The 17486-nt window shown below is 38.2% G+C and overlaps 5 protein-coding genes across 5 annotated transcripts; all 5 read right to left on the bottom strand.

Moving 5' to 3' along the window:
• Positions 1 to 893: 893 nt before the first annotated feature.
• On the bottom strand, positions 894 to 3399 carry GGS25DRAFT_484913 (cytochrome P450). Its single transcript, XM_049260504.1, has 5 exons — positions 2516 to 3399; positions 2364 to 2436; positions 2032 to 2265; positions 1605 to 1925; positions 894 to 1462 (listed from the first exon to the last, which is right to left on the bottom strand). Exons 1-5 carry the CDS (start codon positions 3298 to 3300, stop codon positions 1346 to 1348), a joined length of 1530 nt encoding a protein of 509 aa, XP_049117447.1. The 5' UTR covers positions 3301 to 3399; the 3' UTR covers positions 894 to 1345.
• Positions 3400 to 4167: 768 nt separating this feature from the next.
• Positions 4168 to 5386, bottom strand: GGS25DRAFT_484910 (uncharacterized protein). The gene is made up of 2 exons (XM_049260503.1): positions 5208 to 5386; positions 4168 to 5146 (listed from the first exon to the last, which is right to left on the bottom strand). Exons 1-2 carry the CDS (start codon positions 5269 to 5271, stop codon positions 4440 to 4442), a joined length of 771 nt encoding a protein of 256 aa, XP_049117446.1. The 5' UTR covers positions 5272 to 5386; the 3' UTR covers positions 4168 to 4439.
• Positions 5387 to 12017: 6631 nt separating this feature from the next.
• On the bottom strand, positions 12018 to 13135 carry GGS25DRAFT_217540 (ankyrin repeat-containing domain protein). Its single transcript, XM_049256921.1, has one exon. The coding sequence runs from the start codon at positions 12973 to 12975 to the stop codon at positions 12163 to 12165; it is 813 nt and encodes a 270-aa protein (XP_049117445.1). The 5' UTR covers positions 12976 to 13135; the 3' UTR covers positions 12018 to 12162.
• Positions 13136 to 13733: 598 nt separating this feature from the next.
• Positions 13734 to 15455, bottom strand: GGS25DRAFT_217524 (uncharacterized protein). Its single transcript, XM_049256920.1, has 3 exons — positions 14933 to 15455; positions 14095 to 14829; positions 13734 to 14036 (listed from the first exon to the last, which is right to left on the bottom strand). Exons 1-3 carry the CDS (start codon positions 14991 to 14993, stop codon positions 13939 to 13941), a joined length of 894 nt encoding a protein of 297 aa, XP_049117444.1. The 5' UTR covers positions 14994 to 15455; the 3' UTR covers positions 13734 to 13938.
• Positions 15456 to 16242: 787 nt separating this feature from the next.
• Positions 16243 to 17328, bottom strand: GGS25DRAFT_217514 (uncharacterized protein). Its single transcript, XM_049256919.1, has one exon. It carries the CDS (start codon positions 17149 to 17151, stop codon positions 16420 to 16422), a length of 732 nt encoding a protein of 243 aa, XP_049117443.1. The 5' UTR covers positions 17152 to 17328; the 3' UTR covers positions 16243 to 16419.
• Between the last annotated feature and the right edge of the window lie 158 nt (positions 17329 to 17486).

Genomic DNA, 17486 nt, shown 5'->3' with positions numbered 1-17486 from the left:
TAGAAATAGTTTAGCGTCATTCAGCCATCGCTATTGTTCTATCATTTCAATATCCAGTCACGTCTATCTACACCATTGACGAATCTAGATTTCCTATTTTGCTATGAGTTTAGGTTGTAATATAAGACTCTATGCTTCTTACCTAATGAAAATATTGGCATTGTCATTTTTCCTTTTAAAAAATCGCTCTTGGAAGGATTAGGCTGACATTACCTCGCCGCGGTGTTTGTGCTATCCTATGATCTACTTCTATTGATCCTCATCGTCCTATGTGACGAGTTCGTAGGTAAATGTCAAAACCTCCTTTGTTAGATGCCTAGAATCGTAGATTTTAGGGGTGGTACCTCACTATTATAAATGCGGCGCAATAGAATCGGAGGATCCAACACGAAATCGAGGCGAAATTCTTAAATGCAGGTGATTCATCCTCCCGATTCTGTGCCCCAGCCACAGGAAAGAGTACAGAAAAGGATTAATTGATGAATGATATAAAACATAAGTACACAGGGCAATGCCCCGTGGGAATATAGCCAATATTGTGAGAACTAGTAGAGCCATCTTACCATTCCCGTTGATCATCGAGGTCAAATTCTTAGGGATATGATTATATTTGAGGCTTACGATCGTAACTTAGGAATGGATTCAGAAACGTATTTAAGTATTATGTTATTTTATCATTTGATCATGGCGTATAATGTACAGGTTCTAAAAATATCTACACTGTATGTAGAGTGTGGAATTTGAACATGACTCGAAGAATTCGCCTTTGATGTGCTACATCACTTGAACGGCTCGATACATACTCTGTGTGCGCCTAATTATAAATTAAAGTAATCTGAGAGGAGTATGTCGCGAACATTTATGTTAAAGAGATACATAACATCAAAGGGAATCGGTGAAGTTAGAAGCGATGAGTTGTCTACTAATCAGTCAAAACAGTATACTCTTGACACGGGAACACTCCTCTCTACAGGCATGCTTTAATGCTTTAGGCATTCTTAGGTTCACTCTCCTCAAACCAAACACCTGATTTATTGATGAGTTGGGCACCAGGTAGGTAGGTATGTACATAGGCAACGTTGTATCAAGACTTGTATTAGGTAGATGTATACCCAACTATTAACTATCGAGACAATTATGAAATCAACAACATTAACATAAGTGGACAATCGTAAGCTCGTACACACCTAGGCCATAACATAACTCAGAGAACCGTATTATTACTCTGCTCAAAACCTAGCTAACCAGAAAAGGGGGGATGGCATCAAACAATTGACTACATTAGCATCATCCAGATTATTAATGAACAGCCATAACTTCATGTTACTTCCCATCAAGATCAAGATCAACACTCCCTTTCCATCACGCGAATCCAAAAGTCGTCGATTAGAAAACTCGAGTAGCCCCAGCATTTCCAAGGGGACTCGGGGTTCACGATTTGGAAATCGAAATTCCTGAACAGCTATTTAGAAGAAAGGCGTTAGTACTGACTATGTCCAGCAGGAAGAGGCGTATTCATGTGTTAAGTGTACGTACGTGAGTGCGTGCGTGTGTGTTTGTGTATAGGTATGAAGGGGGGGGGGCAATAAAAGAACACCACATACCTCAACAAAGATCTTATTGAGCTCGATCCACGCGAGCGTCTTGCCAGGGCACATCCAGCGGCCGTGGCCGAACGCCAAATCGACGTTCTTCGCAAGATACGCCCTGTTGACCTCGTCGCACTCGAGGAAGCGCTCGGGGCGGAACACGTCGGCATCCTCGCCGAACGTGTCCCGGTTCCGCAGCATGCTCCAGAAGTTGACGAAGACGTCGGTGCCGGCCGGCACGAACTTCCCGTCGATCGTGTCGCCGCCGGCGGGCACCCGCTTCGGGAAGCCCATGACGACGGGGGACACCATTCGTAGGCCCTCTTGTATCACGGCCTGATCGCGGGTTAGTGCGGGTAGATGCGGCAAAGGGGGGTGGGGGGTTATAGGGATGGGTGGTGTAGGTAGGTAAGTGTATTGAGATAATGATATCAGATCATACCTGTAAGTACGGTAGCCTTCTCGCTTCTTCCTGGGTGATAGGACTCGAAATACGTGCATCTCGGATGCCTACCGTGATTTCCTCTTGCAGCTTTCGGTAAACGCTAGGTGCTGACAGGACATACAGCATGATGCCTCTTAAGGCTGTCGTCGTAGTCTCGGACCCCGCAGGCAGCTGAATGGCGAGCTCCAATTCGCACTCTCGGCGGGTCAGCCCATGCTTAATCCATTCGTCCTATGGTTCATGTAAGTGATGTGTCACTTTTTGGTTTTTTAAAATCCCACTCGAACTAATAAGTAAGTCAGGGGTCCAGAAGTAAATGCGCCACTTACGAGCATATCTCCCTGGCGATTGGTCTGGTCGAGATCACCACTAAACCGCTTCTCGACAGTACGCTTGATAATCCTAAATCAGGCATCTCAGTCAGCCAAAGAGAGCTGTAGATTGGGTGGGATGGATGGTCATAGATAGTTCGTTTTCTCACCCTAAGAATTTCCCCATTCCCTTTTCGTCCGTTTCTTTGGGGCCAGCCAAGCTGAGGAAGAATTGTGACGCGAAGAAGTCCCGGAACAAGGGTATCATCATCATGCAATGCAGGAAGGGGACGATGCTGTCCGCAATGGAGATGAAGTCGAAGTGGTCCTTCTCATGAACTAGGTCGCCCCAAGGCTCGCCGGAACCGACAAGGGTTACCAGATCGACTTGAAAGTATCGGATGAGCTGACTGAAGTCGACGATCCCGGCGCCACCATGCTTAAGGTACTTCGTCTTCAGAATGTTGATTAGGATCGATAGTTGGGAGTCGACCTTTTTCTCGAGGTTCACGTTCCCCTTCCCTGCATATGCAGCCCCTATTTGTGCCTTTCGCTTATCATGCTTCGCGGTATCCCGCTCAGATAGGACACTGTTTCCGTAAGGGTCGAACTTGATACTGGCGTACCAGTCGCCACGGTCGTAGGTTGAACGAACGCCGTTGATTTGCCACAGTATGTCTGGGTCATACACCACGAGTTCGTTGGGACCTATACGCATAACTTTGCCGTGCTTACGTTGCTCCTCCGCAAGTATGTTATTCATACGGGCGGTTTTCATGGCGAAGAATCCCCAGAGATACGAGAAGCTTGCCGCCATAGGCCCAGGAAACTGCCGTAAGCGATGCCATGCTATCACTGCAGAGATGGCGTACCAAACAGCGGAACCAAGTATGATGACCGTGATAAACAGCCCACTCTTCGAAGAGTAAAGCGACGGCTCAAGCCATGAAAGCATTCTTCGCTAGTAGGTCAACACTTAATACTTTAGATGATTCAGTATGAGACTTGGATGATGGGGAGAGCGTGATGGAAGAGTAAGATGAGAAATACGGTGCCAGAGATCATACTTGTCTGACCTCACTGCCTAGTTTATATGACAGACAGAGTCCTACCTTGAGTATAGACTAGTACCAGTTGAGCTTGGTTCTCTAGGACTATAAGCCCACGCCCCATGCTAATGAGCTTATCATTACTGGCTGGTGTGCGTAGAGCGGAGGCAGCTCGTTGACATGACAGCTACGCCATCCTAAACTAGTGGCCGTGACCTACCCACTCACATTGCACCTCGAGGCTCCTAGAAGCAGAGCTATAATCTCGTAATACAACGTCTACCTAGGTAGGGAGCCTAAAAAGCTGCGGTACTGTAATGGTGCCCCAGTCCTTTTCTTTGTATAAGATTGAACAAAGCCAACACAACCCGCCGATCAGATATATGATCAAAGGCTGCTTGGGACCCTGCTCGACCGAGCAACATATGCATGCGGACACATGGCACAGCTATAGCACGTTGACAGATGCGGCAGATGCTGGATCGGGGACTCAAACCGCGATCCACATTCCAATTTTCTGCGTCGACCCAGCCTATATAACCGCACGTTATTGCGGGCCTCCCCGTTCTATTGGGTAAGGTGTGGGTAGCCACAAATGAGCGGTGCCGAGTAATCGGGATTCGATAGTGCTAGGTAAATAGATCGAGGTTAGTGGCGCACTCGATTTGGAAGTTGAAATGCCTCGCGAAGTTCCAGTACCAAGTCATCGGGTTGGCTTCCCCATAGACGGGCCAATCCGTAGTGACACGTTATAAAGCAAAAGTAGAGCCGCATGATAATACCAATGAATAGTTATATCTACCTAGTATGAATACCTAGCTATCTATCCATGATAACAGGGGGGGGAAAAACAAAGAAAGTCATGGATGTGAGACTATTGAAGATCTTTTCATAGCGCCAAGTCAGTGGACGTTTTTGTCTCAAGGCAATGGATCTATGGTTACTATTACCCCATCGTAACAGGATAGGGGTAGATATTTTGTACCGGGGTAGGTAGGTAGGTGTGCCACAAACTCGTTGATCCCACCCACCACCATCTGGCTTTTCAGCATTGCTTCTGGCCCGGCCAAGTGGCGCATCGAATACACCATTCCAACAAAGACGCCAATTCCACCACATCCTTCCCGTCGCGTGGAACTTCACATTTTCCGCCATGCACGTGGATCTTCCGAATGTAGGGATCACAGAGTCCCGCCAATTGAACCGAGGTCGGGAACATGGGATCCTGCTCTCCCCAGACATGGACCGTCGGCATCCTTATCTTCAGCTCGAGCGGGATCGAGTTCAGGTTCAGGCCAAAGCAATCGTCCGAGTTGAACACGGCTCGTCGCGCGTCAGCCGTGTGGCTCGCGGACGGGCCGAGTCCCCGATCACGCTGCAGCTCAGCTTCCGCCACCACGCTCTCCGCTGCGTTCGAGACTGGCACCCCGAGATCTCTCAGAGCTTTCAGCGGAATGCTTCCACTGATAAACACTGCGAATTGGAATGCGGGCGCCAGCTCAGGGTCGTACCATTGCCGGTAGAGTAGGAAGCTGGACGCGAGCGCAACGCCCCCAGAGCACGCTAAAACGCCATCGTAGGGACCGTCGTGGGCCAGTTTTTTCGCTAGCCATTTGTGTGCTTTGCGAATGCCATCGACCTCATCAAGACTGTGCCGAGGTGTCTCGCGATGCGGGCGTTCCTGCGAGTGCCCCTGGACAAAGTCCAGCGATAGATCTATGCCGGTTTCTCGTAGTCTGGAAAATAATGGGACTGTGAGTATATAAGATGAGATGGTCGGTACAATGCATGGTTGCTTAGTGTAGGTACTTACCTAAAGCATCGTAGAATTTATTGCTATTGAGATCGCCACCATGGAGACAAAGAACTTTGACCATAGCGCCAGGGATTAAAACAAAGAAAATGCGAAATATGCTTTCTTTGGGTTATGTAGAAGGCACTTACTATTTTCGCAGGTTTTTTCACAGAGTACCTAATTACCTAGGGTACCTAATAGGTACTAGGTAGGCACCTAGCAAGATAATACGGTGGCCCAATAAGACAACTCTGCCAAAATGAAAATAATGATTGAACTATTCCAATTTAAGTAATGCATTTTATTATTTTAAATTTTAATTAAGTAAACCGGTACTTTTAATTCTTATATAAGATAATTTAATAATGTTTATATATTATTAACGAATAGTATTATTTATTTATTACTAAAATTTTATCGTATAAGAAATTTTCCTTTAATATTTTTATCCTTTTATGACTTTTTTATGTAATAAAACGAAACCTTATTAATTTTAAGCCTTATAAAGGTTAAATTATTATTTGGTTTAATAAAGGCTTTATAACTGATAAGATTTTTGATGAATTTTAAACAAAATATAAATAAAAACTTTTTATAAAAACTTTTAATTATACGTTAAAAGGATAGGAATTATAAAAATAGCATCGTATATAATAGGGTAAAAATGTGTTTAAAGAATTTCTAGAAAAGATTTAAATATTATTCTTTTAAATTAACTTATCCGATAAAAAAATAAGCTAAATCCTTTAACAAAAAAAATTTTAAATTATATAAAAATAAGTTAAAGAATTTCGATTTATTTTAAGTTTTAAGCGTTGTACGAGAATTTTTAAAAAGAAATAAAAGCGTATCGATAAAATAAAAACTACTTTAATGGAAGAATTCTTTAAGTTTAGGTGTTTAAAAGAGTTTAGAAAGTGTTATATTTATGATGTCGTATTAAATAAAAATGGGTTACCTTTCCTACGGTTTATACGAAGAATGTCTCTTTATTTATTATATATTAATAATTATAAAAATTAATTGTTTAAGATATATAAAGAATTCTTTTTTAATGTAATTTGGTGTTATATGTAAAACGCTTATCGTTAAAAGGGAGAATTTATTATATATAAGCTTAATTATATTTAATTTATCGATAAATACGAGAAACTTAAATATTAGGGTATTTAAATATATGGAGGGATTAATGGATATTTTAAATTTATAATATGGTATTATATTAGTTAGTTTAGGAGTATTTTAATAATTATTTTTATTTAGTATATTTATGTTATATATTAATTAAGTTGAGTTTCTTATATTATTTAAGTAAATAGGGGTAAGGAAATCCTTTTATTATTTATTACTTATTAAGCCTTTATATAAAATACTTATATTAATAAGGATAAATCGTTTGTTAAATTTGGAGATTACTTTCTTTACAGGTGTAATATGGATAATACCCGGATTAAATCTTAATGGGGATAATTATAAAAGTTTTGTTTTAATTATTGAAAAGTAAGTTTTATTAATTCGTATAAAATAATTAATAAGATGTTAATAACATATAATACTTATTTTAAAGGATAAAAAATAAAAGATATTAAATCTTAAATCATATAACTTATGAAATAGCTTTTTTTGCAATTTATATGTTAATTATTTTGAAAAAAATTAATATATTTGTTATTAAATAAAATAAACATTATATTAAAGTATAACGTAATAAGGTTAATAACGTATGAGGTAAACCATAGGAAAATTATTTTTTCCTTAATTTAGATTATATTTTATAATAAGGCCTTAAAATAAATATAAAATTATTAAATAAAATTAAAGCCTTATTTTTGGATGAAAATATTAATTAATATCTACCTTTTAAAACATTAGAATGGTATAAAAATTAACTTATTAAAATAAGTTTAAATTATATAAATAAAAATAATTATAACTAGTTATTTGTTTATACTTATAATTAGCTTTGTACGAGAATTAAAATAGAAATAGCTAATAGTAACCCTTAAAGATTAAATCTCGTATTATATCTTTAAAAGAATAGGTTAAAAAAGTTAGAAAAAAAGCTATAAAATCGAGGTTTACCTTCTTTAAAAGAAGTTATTAATGTTGTACAACAAGCTAATATTAAAGATCAAACTCTTAAATTTAATTTTTTAAATGTTGCTACTAAAGTGGATATTAGTAAAAACCTAATAAAGTTAAAAATAAAAGATAAGAACGATAATATTTTAGATATTAAAGATTGGGAAAATTATAAATAAGATAATTCAAATGGTAATACATTCAAAGATTAGAAGATAACGCCTTATATAAGATCTAATAAAATAAATAATAATATATTTCTTATTATTATATATAAAGAAAACCGTACCTTATAAAAAATTTAAATAAAAACCTGCCGCAATAAAAGATATAAAGATTATTTATTAAATAAATCGTATAAAAACCTATTATTAATATATTTCTTATCCTTTTATCTTTTAAGGTTTATATTTAACTGCTAGTATTGCCTTTATTAAATAAGTAAAAATTCGTACGGTAATTACCTCTTTTTTTATATTTATATTATCGTTGGATAAATTAATTTTATTAATAGCCCCACTAACAATATTTATTACTTAATTAAAAATTTAAAGATCCGTATAAAAAGACAGTTTTTTATACGTATTTAATATTATTAATATAAAATTATTTACTTATTTCGTATAAAATAATTTCATAAGAAATAAACTATTAAGTAATAAAAAAAAATTATTTTTGTTTTTTTATTCCTTTTGTTTTATAATTTTGGTTTTATTATTAAATAATATAAAAGGGGTAGTTTTTCGTTTATGGCGTTCCTTAGTGGATTGTACTTCTCGTACGATATTTTCTTTTTTTTACTCTTTTTTTATATATTTTACTAACATTTTTTTCTTTTTTTGCTGTATAAATTTTATTACTTATATCGTATATAAATTATTATTATCGTTATTATTATTAGGTTTTTTTGGAATTTCTTTAATATCTTAATACGTAATAAATATCTAATAATTTTTAATTCCTTTAATTGCTTTAATAAGTAAAAGGTTATTCTATATTATATACATGTTTTAAGCTATTTAAGCTTTAAAATTAAAGTTTATAAAGGTTTTATTATTAAGGATCTTAAAGAATTTAAACTTTTCATACACCTTTTCTAAAATATTCTTTCGTTTAAAAAGTTTACTTATAAATCTTTCTTATTAATCCTTAATATTAATAATTTACCCCTTTATATTTATATCATAATTTAATATTAATTAGAATAAATTATTTATAAAGATATAGTTAGAAACTTTATTATTATAGTTTATAAACTATTTTATAATAATTATCGTAACGTTAAACAAATATAACTTATTTCTTTAATAAGACAGGTTTTTTTTAAAAAACCTATTTTATATGTTATTAAAATATTTTACTACCTATAAAAAAAAGGCTATATTTAATAATAAATTTTTTTCAAACAAAACAAGAATAATAATTCTAATATCCACCGAAAATTTTTTTTTAAATTTAAAAAAAAAAAATACTAGCCACTTAAGAACTAAGGCTAGCCTTTTTACTTTAATAAAATTCTCAAACAACTATTAACGTTATAATAACCTCGTATTAAACTTCTAAAATAATAATTTAATAATAATAAAAGTATTATCGTTATCATCGATAACAAGGATCTTAATAAAAATAACTTTTATATAAGAAAATAAATCTTTACCATAAAATTAATAAAACTTAATATTTTAACTTCTTATAAAGGTATAAAAACCTTTACAAAGTTTAGATTTTAAAGATTTATCGCCTATTTTTAATTAAAATATAAAAATAATAAATTAATAAAAAAAAAAAGAAATAAAATTTTATAAATAATTAATATTAAAAAGTAAAAAAAGATTTTTTAATATTAATTATTTATACGACTATAATTTAAACATATAAACATAATTAGCTATGTAATAAAAAACATTTTTCATATAGAGTTATATTTAAATAATTATTTAATTATTAACATAAATACCTATATAAAGAAAAGGTTATATAAGAGAAAAACCTTTATATTAAATATATTAAAATAATAAAATTATCTTATAAACCTTTTTCTAAAACAACTTTAATAATACGTTATATTTATTTAAATTAAAACTTTTTTTTATCTTTAAGCCCACCATCTCGTATAATACATTTAATAACATAATTCCTAAATTTATAAAAAACACATAAACCTTTAAAATACTTACAAAGCTTTATATAAACAAAAAAAAGACAATTATAACTATTTAAATATAACATAACTTAATTCTAACACACCTTACATAATATCTAAGAAACACTACTACAACTAACAATAAAAAAAACATTAATATAATTATCTCTTATTATATTAACCTAATAAACAATAAATAACCCTCATATAATAATTACTTAACGCCCCGTTAATTATAAAACCATACGTTAAAAAATATTATAACATTAAAAGGCCAATTTTTATCCGTTAATATTAAAAAGGATAAAATTACCTTCTTATTAAACAATTACTACTTTAAAATTTTAGATATTTTTTAACAAAACAAAAAATAATTATATATATTATTAATTATCGTATAAAAGAATAAGTTAAAAATAAAAGGTATATCGCTATCTCGCCGCTTAAATAAAATATTAAAGCTTAGTTAAGATATTACTTCTTATTTTAATTACGATAATATATATATTAACTATATACTTATAATTATAAAGGTAATAAATCGTACGAGGCTATGTTATTAATATTAGATTTTATAAATACTAATAATAATATTGTTATAATATTAAAAAAAAATAAAAAAAAGGTATATAATTATATTGAAAAAAAATAAAAGAGGGGTATGTAAAGAAATTTTATATAAAATTATCTACTAATAATATTAATATTATTTTAAATTATGTCGACGCTTCGTTTAATTATTATTTAACAATATATATACCTTATTTCCTTTATTTATTTTAAAAACTTTTAAAATATTATTTATATATAAAAATACCTAATTTTTCAAAGAAAATTCCTATTATTTAAAAAGCTTCATACAAATATAAAGTAATATTTTATAATATATTCAAATAATATATTTATTAATAAATAAAACATAAATAATAATTTATATTTATATACATTTAAACCAAATTATACCTTCATTAAATTAATATTTAAATAATCTATACAAAAATTTTAAATACCACTTACTTATTCCACATACCTATGGCACTATTTTTAATTTCCAAATTTGGAATAGTGAATTTTAATTTTTCATTTTGGCATAGATGTCTTATTGGGCTACTATAATAGGTACCTACGTTACGGATGTCCGTATTTTCCCCGGAGGTCCGATCATTTTAAACTCTGCGTTAAACGGGACCGCGGACGGCGGCATGGTCCCATGTGAAAATTCCGGCTTAAACGGTGGTTTAGACACCGAGTTATTCATACCTGGTATTCATAGACAGTAAATATACCTCAATATTCAAATAATGCGTGACACTTTCAGGACTTTGCCAGGCGAATATATTTCACTTGCCTATGGGTTATTAGTGTAGGAATGCAGGATGATACAGTATCTCATTTCAGGTTACATGCTGTAGCCTGTAGGTAGTTAGTTGGTTCCAAGGTTCCCTTCAATGTTACCTACTACCTACCTAAGTATACCTTTAGGGCTATATATTAGGTCCTATTGGAGCTCCCGGTGGGGTAATAGAGCGCGTATCTTACATCGACTGCAGCCCTGGAGCCTCGCAGACTCAACTAAGGTTACATGGCGACTGCCTTGCCTATTAGGCACCTGGGTAAGTTTAGTGGGGTAAGGGGTAGGTAAGGCAAGGCGAGCCCCGAGGAGCATCGTAAATACAATTGAACAAAATCAAACGTCTCATCTCAGCCCTTGAAGCACTGCCACGCTAGAAGCCAGGTCTCCAGGTCCCCAGGCCTGCATACAGGGTAAAAATATTAGGCGCCCTATCATTGAGCCGCAACTATTCACAATACCCTCCATGTATCAAGTCCTAGATCTGCCGAGTAGCCTGAGGAGAACGCCTTGGGCAAGGTGAATTCACTACTCTTACCAATCCCAGAATTCTTCGAAGGGAGCACTGACAACATACTTGTGCTCTTTGGCCAGGAGCGAGATGTTCGAGCTCCCACTCCATATACCTAGTAAATACTTTTCCTAAAATACAAAATACAATTAATGTTAACGACATGGCTATAACCGCAGTTGAGCTTCGAGGCCAATGGGCCAACCCGGGTGATATTCTCAGCCTAGGGAAAATAAGTCTTGGGTATTAGGTCGTCTCCTTCAAGACCATGAGATCAGGTCTGGCGTCGATGCACGGTCGAAGGATGAAGGTGGTCAAGATGAGTCTATTCGAATCGACATCTTTAACCTTCTTCCCGTGTCGCACCCTACTCGCGATTTTGTGTGGTGTCTTGGGTGGGTGACTTTACTGGTGCAAGTCGGGATTGCTGTTATACCTTTGGTCGTATATGGCGACTGGGGAATCATGATAGTCATCTTGTGTGGAAATCTACTTGTCGCTGCTACCTGTGCTCTGCCGCAGTGGTTGGAAGAAAAATGGGCTGGTTCGCAATTAAAGCGTCCAAAGGTAACATGCCTGACACGTGGTAACGGGCACCTACATATAATGGTTTTCATCGGTATCCCGGGAGGCCTTGGATATAACGATGAAGCCATACGAGACAACGTACACAAGAAGTTATGGTAGAGAGAATATCATACTAAGTCTGTCAGGAAACAAGCTGAAGAAAAACGGAGGACGGAGGAGGAGGACATACAGGTTCCCGTTGGTAGGAGTGTAGCATGACTTGCTAAATCTAGAAGCTTAATTCACCCGATTCACTCTCAAGGCCACTTCCGTTTACGATTGATCAAGGCTTAGAATATAATTACCCCGAGTATTAGGGTCAGCACCCCTTTTCGAGCAGTTGTTGTACGATCCTTTCGCGTTTTTCTTTTATTGCAGCCGTCAATGGCGTATTTCCACTTAGTACTTGAGTTTGAATATTCAAGTTAGCTCCTTTTTCGAGAAGTTGTTGTACGATTCTTTCGTGCCCTTCTTTTATTGCAATAGCTAATGGCGCACCGACATATTCATCTTGAGAATTAGGGTCGGCTCCTGTTCGGAGAAGTTGTAGGATTCTTTCGTGTCCTCTATATGCTGCAATGTTTAATGGCGTATCACCAAATATATCAAACAGATCAAGATCTAGAGACCTCTCTAGGACACCCCGACATGAACGCCTAGTTGCAGAGCGTAAGAGCATCTCAACAATCTTCTCGTGTCCGGAAAAACATGCCCACGACAAAGCAGATCGACGCCGTGTAAGATCTGTTATATTCAAGTCCAATACCTCCTCTTCTAAAAGCAGGGGAAGGACTTTGGCTAACCCCAAACTCGATATGATCATTAAGGTAGTAAAACGTTCTGGGCTACCGCGGAATAATGATTCATCCTGTCCCACCGGGGCCTTCTTGGATTGTGTTCTCCAGAAGACATCGAGCCACTTCTTATATCTTTGTGAATTGGCATCGCAAAGCTGCTTTGCCTGGTATACTTGTTCCTCTGTAATCATGTTATGAGCCTCACGGAAGTGAGCTGCCCAATTCTTTGCTGCATATGTCTCAAAGACTGAAGAGGGACAGTATCTTGAATTCACAATATCTGGGAAGCGAAGATGATGCATGCATATCTCCGCAAGGATTCTATGTGATTCCATGGGAAGAAGTGAGTTTTGCCACTTTGCGGAATCAGGGGCGACATTAGATGATGTCCAAACCAAGAATTCTTTGGCTGTTTGGTGTAGCAAGTAAACTTTAGAATCCACGATATTAACGAAAAGTCCGCAGAGTTCTCGAACTATGTGTTGAAGCGATTGTTAGGCTCGAGCTCTAGTTCGAGTTCGCTATATGATTCGGAATCGTCTTTGATTGCCAACGCTATTTTCATCTCCTCCAACGACAATGGTTTGTGTGCTGCAACAACGATATGAAGAAGCTTTCTAGCTTTGAATTCATCGTTGCTTCTACACAGAATCTGTTAGTATGCCTCATTGACCGTGCGAAGAAGTTGACGAATAGTTTCTTTTAGGGTTCTTTTTGTAATTCCCACGAGATCATATATCACATCAAAAACAAGATAAACCCATAGATAAGTCCGGTGAGTGATACAAGTAAGCTCGAGACGTGCGCCGATTTCTTTCACCTTGGCTTTGATGACAATATTGATCTCCTCTGAGATTTTTTTAACTTCATCCTCATTGGCACCATCCATGTGAATTTCGGGCCGCTGTCTCTCAAGGACACGGAACTCGCATCGGATGTGATGGTATGGTCGACTGGTCAAGAGAAACTTTAAGGAGTACTCGCTATCTTCTCTTCCGTAGTGGCCGTTTAATGCTTTAGCAAGAAGAGATCGATCGTTTTCTTCGCATTCGTCCAAAGCATCCAGAATACATATGATTTCTCCAGCATTCTTATGGCTGGCAGCAGCAATTAGAATACGCCACAGACTGCTAAAGGACGTAAGAGTCTGATTGTTTCCGGCGAACTGTTCGACGACTTCATCGGTGAGAAGAGTTGACTTCTGGACGAAGAGTTGATGTAATAGACAGCGGATGGCACCTATAAGACTCTTCTAGTCTCCAAAATCGTCGTCCTTGAAGAAAGGTACCCTCAATTCGCTATGGGTTTCGGTTCTTGCGATCCTCGTACGGTACGGTGGGGAGCTCATGAAGGAGGCGGGACCGTTTCTTCATCGTCTCACGTAGGTTAGATGAGACTATAGCGGAGGTGACGTGAGTATAATGAATATGAAGAGTATACCTACTTTAACTTACTTTTCTCAAAGTTACCCAACTCATTTCGACTGATCCCCATCACATGTCGTAGAGCAGCAGCATCTAGTCGCACTAGGTCTTCTACTGTCTTGTGAATCTCATTGATGATAATCGCCCATATTCTTTCTTGCGTGATTCCTTGCGCTTTCTTCTCCAACTTTTCAATGGCTGTTTTATAGCAGCCTTCAAATTTAGCAATGAATGGAAACGCCTCTGGGTAGATTTGCTGAAGCAGCTTGAAAAACAATAGATGTGGACCAACCGGCTTAGACGGATTTAGCTTGAGGACTAGGTCGCAATGTTTGCGGGACGGTATGTATGACATATTGATGTCTTGGTCAAGTGCGACAGGAATAATGCCGTAGTTATTGTCGTGGCCGCGAGAAACCCTCAGTTTAGGAAAGGCAAGTTCAGTGAGCACATGATGAAATCCATTGTTGGGGTAATGGCTTTCCACCACATCTCTTAACTTGTTCAGCTGATACGTGAAGTCTCGCCCATCAACATATGCTTTCTCAAGGGCGCTGATATATGACGAGGTAAAACTACGCTCATAGTATCGTTTAAGCAACCCAGAGTCACACACTACCACCTTCCTGACGCACCAGGCATGGGCGGCTCCTTCATTTTCGTTGTCGTGTGCGTAGACGATGAAAATACTGGGGGAAGTGGAATTACTGAACACGTCTATCTCCGCAAAGATATTCAGTATGCTCGAGAACAATATCTCGGGCCCTCAATGGACCAAATGTTAGCCGATAACAGTTCCCTGTGATACGCTGAACTAATAGACGGTATAATAATGTGTGAATAATGAGGTGGTATCTGAGGAACATACCATCCTTTTCCGGGCACAAATTTCCACGTCGGTGTTGTGATCCGGCCGGACCAGATGCCATTATCAACTTCAACGGGTTGGGGTGCTTCTTAGACTAGGCACCTGTGAGTGTATATGGGGCTGGAGGGGTTGATGGCGAGGCTGCTCTGAAAGAAAGGGTGTGTTATCAAGTTGTACCGCTACACTAAAAGGTGAGGCTATTGGTCTTCATTATTTTTCTTTAGTTTCCGTTAGCTGTACTTTCGAATGCTCGCTGTGCTAATGAAAAGGCAGCGTATAAATAATTTCCGTAGCGACGTGCAAATATAGCTGGGTAGGATTTTGAACAGCTTCTAGTTTTCGGGAAAAGATCGCTTGAACCGTCTGCCTAACGGCATGTCGCCTATACACGCCCTTCAGGTGGTTTTATTAGAAAACCACCTTCTCTCAACTATCACCTCCATATGAAAAGGCTTACTATAGATCATGCAGGCCACAGGGTTACGAGCCAATTTCTTGTTGGTCTAATAATCATGCTACATTGTAAACTGTAGAGGTGTGTTTGCTTCCGCTTGGATGAAGAAAACAGGGCGATGCAACCAGTTCGGTCGACGCTCTCTTCTCGCAAATCTTAGTCCCTAAGTCTCTCATTATTGACGTTGGTTTTTGTACGAAGCATCGTACATGTAATGTAACAGTCACAACGCCCCCAAGCGCCACCCCCTCGCATTTTAAGCCAGATCCACAGGCGGGAAATATAGCGCTGACAAGTCGGCTAGGTTAGATAAGAGGAACGTTTGTGCTAAAGATGTGCGACACAGCTAAATCCAGCACCTTTGACCACAGTAGAAGCAGATCTACTCAAAATTGTTAGGGACTCAGCCTGACCAATGTGAGATGACATAGGCACATCGAGTAGCTAGGAAGGGAGTAGCATTCAAAGCCATTGGGGCCATGCATGTTGTTTGACAGGTAATGACCGTGGGTGATATAGGCAGGTAGGCAGGTAGGCTGGCAGGTATTCAGGCATGGGGCTTTGAACTTGCGCACCTGAGATTTCAAAGAGAACATCACCGAATTAACAACGAGCCAGTAGTAGGTTTCGTTCTTCATATTTGTATGAGGTTGCGCCGAAACCTGTGGTATATTTAGCATCAATTTCTTTCCCCAAGCTGTTTGCTATCTCGTACAAAGTAGATCATGGAAACCGTCCCGAATATATACACGTTCGATTATTCCTTCGCCGCAAAAGGCCTATTCAATATTAGTCTGCGGACATTATCACCCAAGTTCGTCCGCGGGACGTGCCTTTCAGTAAGCTACCCACGTAGGTATAGAATAGGACTATCCGACTGCTACGGCGACGACGACAGTTATCGGTTTTATTTGAAGGGTGATTGTCGAATAACTTGATTTGTGATTTTGAGTTAATACTTCGAGTTTTCTCTCGCACTGGGTATACGATGCATATTCTATTCCTTCCCGGCTATGACAAGCAATCTCCTAAATCACCTGCGTCCAGGCAAACCCGGCACACCGACATATCTCTCCTCACGCTCCGTTAGGAACATGACCTGGACCCAGAACTCCTTCAGATCCGCGTCCCACCAGGTCCAGTACCTATCGCCGGAGCGGTCGATCTCGCGGGCCTGGAGCTTGAACCCGCACGTCTCGTAGGGCTCGGCCGCGACGAGCATGTACTGGAAGTTCTTGTCGGGCGGCTCCTCGACGCGCTGCTCGAACGCGCTCATGAAGCGTATTTTTGGCGTCACTCCCTGGCCGATCTCCGGATACTGCAGCTGGAACAGCAATCCTTGTTGCCTCGTCACCTGGTCGCGCACCTTTGTGATCTTGTACCCGGGCCGTCCGATCTTGACCACGTTCCTCCGTATCATTCCAGCACCAAATCCAGCACCCACCACTCCGACAGGAAGCCCCGTGTTCGGGTCAACCTGTGCTTTGCCTTCCTTTTGCTCGCGAGCGGCGCGGCGCGCTAGATTCGTCTGATGCTTCTTGCCCTGGGTGTGGGCGAGGTAGGATCCATCGTTCTGGTGTACAGTCAAGCATAGGCGACATTCGAAAGATCCAACATGGTTCTTGAAGAAGTACGGATCTTTGTCAAGGTCGATGGTCTCGAGGGCTAACTTGCGCAGTCGCTCGCGTCGGTCCGCGTTCGTCGCGCTGTGAGAGGCGACGCCACCGCCGCCGAACTTAGAGCCCGCGCGGTTCTGGTAATCCATTTTTGTTGTTTTTTTGATGTTATTCGTGTAGTTGGATGAATCGTACTAATGACTAGAGATTGTAGGGCTCAATGATGGATGGTTTCAAGTTGTATAGGAAGTTGAAAAAGATGAAAAATGTTAATTCTTGAAATGTTTAACTACCTAGGTTAGTAGTATGTAGCTATGTAACAGAACATTGAATGTTTAATGTACATACGTAGGTACATATGGAATTAGACGATAAGATAAGCACAACAGTGAATTAAGCATGAGCTTAGGTAATCATCAACCCCCTTTTTATATACATCATTAGATGTACTAGGTATTATCACTGCAGTGCATACATATGTACA

The sequence above is a fragment of the Hypoxylon fragiforme genome, assembly GCF_022984875.1.
Source record: "Hypoxylon fragiforme strain CBS 206.31 chromosome Unknown GGS25scaffold_4, whole genome shotgun sequence".
NCBI lineage: Eukaryota > Fungi > Ascomycota > Sordariomycetes > Xylariales > Hypoxylaceae > Hypoxylon > Hypoxylon fragiforme.
Note: the sequence above shows the minus strand (reverse complement) of the source record. Positions and strands in the feature narration are given on the sequence as shown.